Source organism: Ceratina calcarata, unplaced genomic scaffold, assembly GCF_001652005.2.
Source record: "Ceratina calcarata isolate Rehan_Ccalc_2016 unplaced genomic scaffold, ASM165200v1 scaffold222.2, whole genome shotgun sequence".
Taxonomy (NCBI): Eukaryota; Metazoa; Arthropoda; class Insecta; order Hymenoptera; family Apidae; genus Ceratina; species Ceratina calcarata.
The window spans coordinates 108,966-115,567 of NW_017143986.1; the positions used below are offsets into that span (position 1 = coordinate 108,966).

At 42.0% G+C, this 6,602-nt stretch overlaps 1 protein-coding gene across 1 annotated transcript in view; it reads left to right on the forward strand.

Moving 5' to 3' along the window:
* Nucleotides 1-6,602, forward strand: part of scalloped (TEA domain transcription factor 1 homolog scalloped) — a 24,973-nt gene that overhangs the window by 11,188 nt on the left and 7,183 nt on the right. Inside the window, exon 3 of the mRNA XM_018020308.1 lies at nt 3,090-3,220. Coding sequence (XP_017875797.1) covers nt 3,090-3,220 — 131 coding nt within the window. The remainder of the gene's footprint in view (nt 1-3,089; nt 3,221-6,602) is intronic.

A 6,602-nucleotide genomic window follows, 5' to 3' on the forward strand; every position in this document is an offset into this window, starting at 1 on the left:
GAATATAAAGACGTCCTCGCGATAGACATAAAAGTTAATATTATTGAATTAAAAATATGTTTCATTGAGTTGGATCAGTTATACGTGAGAATCCTATTAATATCTTCCCTTTTCGTTCAATTATCTAAACAATTACATTGTAAATTCGCATTTTTCTTCTTTCAAATTGTTAAAAAATGTTCGAATATTCTATTACACTTTAACTCTTAACGATGTTACCATTTTTAAAAACTGTATTTTAGAATAATGACAAGATTTCTTGTATCTCCCATAAGAGCTCGTGTATAAGGATATAAGTTTGACATAGATTTATTTACAAACTACGTTGTCAATCGTTCTGAAACTTTCGCACAATATTTTTCATGCTTCTACTAGTAGATTAAAATAATTTTCAAAACGATTTGATCATATTAATTCGAGTACCCAACCTCCTTAAATAGATCCTTTCTGAACATGTCTCTCAAGAGAAAAAGGCAATGAGAGGAAAAACGGTTCGATCGCGAATCGACGCGTCTCGATTTTGCTTACCGGTGAGTAAACGTTTTTTCAATTACGACACGTTTCATGTCGTCTGGCGCCGGTTTTATGGTCGCAGCCATAAAACCTTTAACGGCTGTGAAATCTAAGCAACGATAAGGCGCTGCCACATAGAATGCCATTTACTCGATCCAATCGGCTGGAAATCAATTCATCGTTCAAGCACACAGTACACTATATAACGTGGCAAACCCCATCCTTTTGTTATTCCAAATCCTCGCTCTTTCACTCATATTCTTATCATCTAAAATGGTTCTGTTAAAACACAAGAGTCTGCAGAACCTAATACGAAATACATACTCCATGCAAATCCTAGTGTCAACGATTCCTCCCATAAAAACAATTACAAAGAAATTTTAACAACCAAGAAATTAGGGATGATCAAGTAAATTCTTACTAAATCAGAGATCAAACCATAATTGCAAGATTCAGATGTGGGAATGAGGAACTGAATAATAAGTATTGGCTTAAGGAGAATGAAAGAGTCTATAGAGTATGTAAAGAGAAGCCAGAGACTTTAAGTCACGTGCTAAGAGAATGTAAAGAGATGGAAAGAGAAAACAAAGAAAGTCAGAGTGAATACACAAAATCGTAGAAAAAAGGAAGAAAACTAAAGACTATATTTACCACTTGCAACCTCATTTTAAGACCAAAATGTATAAAACAAATCTATTTACTACTACATCAAAATATCAACAATTCCTAAATATTGCATTAATAAAACACTGTAAAAAACTATCTTAAACTTATGGCAGTTCGTACAACCATAATTAATACGTATAAATAACTGAATTTGCAGTTTATCCATATTCATACAAAAAATAATTGTCAGACGATCAATGATGAGATTTGTCATGCCCGAAATTGACTATCGAACTGTTAAAATGAAAATGAGCAAACACGAGAACCGAGCGAAAATAATCATGCATAATTTATTAACTTTCGCGTTATCGTGACTTCTCCGAGCACAAAAGGTTTTCGAAGATAATCCATTTTAAAATGACAAAAGTAGCAGAGGATTATATTTTTCCTTCGGCACAAAGCGAATTAGCATGCTCGAATGTCGCTTAATTGTCCACGCAAAAATAACCGCACGTTCATACAAAAGCAGCTCGTTTCGCGACCTGCTAAATATTCGCCGGAAAAAAAGATTCCCCCGTGAATCGAATCTCAGGACAAAGAACGCGTACGCACCGTGAAAAACCGCGGTTAATATTGTTCAATCGCGGATTTATTAAACGCTTCCTTTTATTTCGTACGATTCGATGAACCGCGATGATATCGCTTTATTCTTTATGAAAACGCATCGTCCATTTCACGTCTATTACTGACGAGACTCACCGCATTTACGATTTTTACACGAAATTAGAACACTATAAGAAATATTTTACAAATTGTTATGCTATTAATTCATTTCCCAATACCGCGCGAGCGACAAACGTTTATTGGTATATTAATAAATAAATGGAAAAACAGGGAAAAAGGAAACCACCGACATCGACAGGATGGAATAAAAAACAAAAAAAAAAAAAAGAAAAAAAAGGAATGGTCGAACGCGCAAGTGGAACGTGGGTTCATTGTTGAACGGAAGGCCCAGTGCACGTTTTTATTGGCTCTCGAATAACTGAATGCATCGCGCCCTTCGCACTCGAATTAATTCGAGTTGGCGTGCGTTCCATCACCCTTTTCGCTTTTCAACCCTTGAAAATCCGAGCGATTCGAACTGAATGACGGTGAGGCCTCTATTTCACGGATTTCCGCCCCGTTGTTTCGGCTACTCTCGTATTTTTTTCATGCGCTTTTAAGGACGCTCGAGCTCCGTTTACGCGCGCTACGCAAAACTAGATATTTTCCGGAATCGATGATAAATTCAATTCGGATTGCGCATATATTTTCGCAATCAGGCAAATAGAATTTCAGGAAACATCCAAGAGCATATGTCCTGTAGAAACGTCAGAATTCATCGAGCAGTGAAAGGACTGCTTTCTCCCTATCACATTTATCCTGAGTTCATCCTAATTCATCGAGCACGTTTGTACGAACTCGAGTTTATTTGTGATCGAGCTTCTGTTTCTCGTCAATGGAAATTTTCAAATTTTGGCCACGCGTGCCTCTGCTATTTCCGACCCTTTATTTGTTTTCCCTCGCGTTTGTACAAATCTATTAAAATATTTCGGGGGGAATGCAGCGGCAGGTATGTAAAGATAGGCCTTGAAACGATGCAGGCTATTTAATCGTTGAATTCCCCGCGAGCTCGTCGATATCACCATCTGGTTTTCCATTACGCGCAGTCGTTGCTTCTGACATTTCGATGGCCGTCGTTTCTTATGAAACTTAATTTCTATCCAGTGAGCGCGCAGGTGTCAAATTAGAGTGTGTAATCATTAAAGAGAAAACGTTTCCTTACGAGGAGAGCCCAAAGAGTCTCGACGTGTAATTTTCAACTGCAACGTGTGCTATCAATTATTTATATCAACCGTCGATTATTCACTAATTTTCTGATCGCTTCAATCGACTTTCAATAATCGACTGATCGTTTCTTAATGTTACAGGTCGCAACGAGTTGATTGCCCGTTACATAAAACTGAGGACGGGCAAGACAAGAACGCGAAAGCAGGTCTCCTCCCACATACAAGTACTGGCTAGGCGAAAACTTCGCGAGATCCAAGCGAAACTCAAAGTGGTAAGTCATGATAAATAACGAATAAGTTATCTCTGCCCCAGTAGTACCGGCGCGCTTTTCTCATCTTTATTTTCTTTCTCCCTTCACGTTATTTTTTTTTTTTTTATCTACATAAGTTCGCACAGTTCTACACGTGAAAGATTCAATTAATGAAAACAATAAAAACTGAGAATGAAAATGCAAATTTCTTACAATAAGTTCAAACGTTTAATCGTCTAATATTAATCGAATAAAAAATAATTAAATTGAATCTTTCACAGATTTTTTTTAGCATCAGACACGACAGATCGACGGACGTATTAATTTTTGAATAATCCGAACACTTGAAATAATTGAAAAACGTAAAAAAAAAAAGAACGATGCGAGACGACCATTGAAATCAGTATTTTTAATTTCCTCCGTTTCCGGCACACGATTCTCATTCACGATTAGTTTATTATTTATTTTTTAATTTGCATCCGGCGACGCATTCGAAACGCGCGATACCCGCGGATACACCGAGTGTGCTGGATCAGAAGCGACGAGAGCGGTTTTGTAGAGGAATAAATCACGCGTAAAAATGAACCCGGGCCCCGTTTAATCAACAGCTGAATTATTAAAGCGATTTGGGAACAATTGCGCGGCTGTTAATAAATCACAGCACGTTGCGCCGCTTCCATTCGACGATAACGAACGATATGTACAAAAGGAGGTACAAAAAGAGAGAGGGAGGGTGCGCACGACAGAGAGAGAAAGAGAAAGAGAGAAAGAGAGAGAAGGGTAGACGCATTCAGTGGCATTGTTTATACAAGGGAACGGTCAATAGCCAGCGAGCGAATATAAAAAGAGGAGAAAACGGACGTGTAAATTAACCAATTCGAGCGTATTTTACGCAGTTAATCAGCGGTAACGCGCGAGTTTATTTCCGATTTAAACGTGCCAGAAAATTGGATAAAAAAAAAAAAAATAAGCCGACTCGAACCCGCTAGGGCGTCGCGCGCGCGCGCCTCCACGTTTATTTTGAAAAACTGCGATAGTGAAAAAAACTAAATCGTTTCAATTTTTCTGATCAACGACTATTAAGTGGTATAAACGACGGCACGTGTATTATATAACGGAAGGAAATAATGAGACTCTGTGGTGGCGCGTTCAGCAAATTTTTGAGGGTCAATAAAATTGAAAGCGGAAAAAGATAGAATTCTTGAGAGAGGGGGCGGCGTGCACACGCGTGGAACACGCTCCAAGTTGGAATTGCGGAGGCGACTGCATCTGCTACTGCAGTGGTCGCATACCGCGGGCATTATTCAGAGGAGGCAGCCGGTGTGCCACGGGACACGCGGTCCGGCACGGCACAGCTGGGGGGGCGGGGTGTGTGGGTTCCGGGGTGCGAGAGGCGAACGAACAACGACGCCTGTGCTCTGTACACGATTTATACACCGCGAGTAAAAGAATTTTTAGGCACGCTGTTTACGTTTCTCTGCGGTCGCGCCTTATTTAATTTCTACCCGGCCATTAAAGAACCCATTCGCGGCCGTATATTTTTTACCACCGACTGCGTCGGTTCCCCTTATCAAAAGGGTTACTCGCCCGGTAAACGACGCCACCGACTTGCCCGGCACGCGGACCTCTCCGATGATCATGTCCAAGTACAACAATCGCGCGCGCAACTACCACGTGAAAAATTAGTTGCAACAATGCGGGAAATAAACTGTGAGCGCAACGAGTCGAGAAACAATTTGAAAACACGCATTGCCGAATGCTTACAGTCAGACGCATAATTTCTCCATTCGTATAAACAGTTAAAAAATCGTATTCGATCGGCGGTGAAATTTAGATCGTAACGCGAAACGAGAAGTGAATTAATCGGTGAATTTTTCACCGGGAATCACGTTCTTCCGTGAATCAGAAGCCGCGCGCTCGCGCGCGATCTATATCTCCGGAATGATCCCGGGCCGGGCATTACGACGTAATTGATTGTTGCGGCGTAAACGTAACTGCCTCCTATATCTCTACGTCTCTCTATCTCGGACTATCTCTGTCGCCGTTGCCCGATAACCGACGATACACCCAAAAACGGGCGAGCGGCATTTCAGAATGTCGATAAACATGTCCGGCCCGTTACCCGGCCAATCCTGCATTCCGCGCGCGTATTTTGCGCGCGATCAGCACACGGGTTACCGGACGTAGAGAGACCGGGACGGCGAGCCCGGGGCGCCGGCACGCGGAAACGCGAAAATTGAAAGCGACAGAGAGAGCAAAAAAATAGTAGGGAAAAAAACAGCACGGAGAGAAAAAAATAGCACGGGGCTGGTAGCCACTCTCTCAATTAACCGAATTGATTTTCCACTGGAGATTCGCCGGTGAACAACGGTCCCGCGGAATGAAATGGATTTTTCGCGTACAGTCCACAATAATCGTTTTTTTTTTTTTTTTTTATTTACCCCCTCTTCGTGTCTCTGTCTATATACTTGATTCCGCGATGAAATTTGAAAATTCCCGTGCCTTCGAAATAATCAAACGATTTTTATTATTCATGATAAAAGTTCGTTTGAAATCAAAATCAGTTGATCGCCGAGCGATAACGATTCGTTATTCGTGGGCGGAGCTCGTAATGGCTGTTTGATCACGGATTTATGAACGAAATTGAAAAGGCCTGTAGCGGAGGGGCACGACCGTGAGCAACGGCGCGTGTATAGAGAAGAGGAGAGACGCACGGCAATTTCCCCGGGTCGGACCGCGTGGGGGGCAAACGGGACAACGGAAACGAAACCTCTCGTCAGCGATTTTCGACGCGACGCGGGGCGTTCGCGCTGATTAAAACGACGGAGTTTCCGATAAAAGCGCAAAATTCCCGCGAATTTCGCGAACCGAAACCAGACTTGTTTCTGCAATCAAACTGCATTGCCTCGTTCCACTCGATAGCGATCGATGACATCAACCGGCCGCGCGGCTCCGAGGGCTCCCGGCTAAAACAGTGACAGAAACGTGGTGAGGGACGCGCGCGGCACGGGGCCGACAAGCTACCACCCGGCCGGGGCCGAGAGGGGCGAGAAATTTATCGTCGAGAACGAAATTATGCGACCAACGAGGGGGAATCGTTTATCGATTTCATTTGATGGGCACGCGGTACGCAAAACTCGATTGCTTTTCGATCGCTGCTGATAGAAATATTTGATACTTCTGTTGGTAACCCGCGTTACATCTGCTTTATATTAAACCAGAACCGTCTCTCTTTAATCACTCATAAGTCAATCGCCATAATTCGTGATCGCTTCTGATTCTTTCAGAATCTATTACATGCCCTCCATGGACTGTGCGCATTTAATGTAGATACGAAATCGCGATCACGAGTAATCAGTATAAAAAAACCACGATTACGTCTGCCAATGCGAACGTTTATATG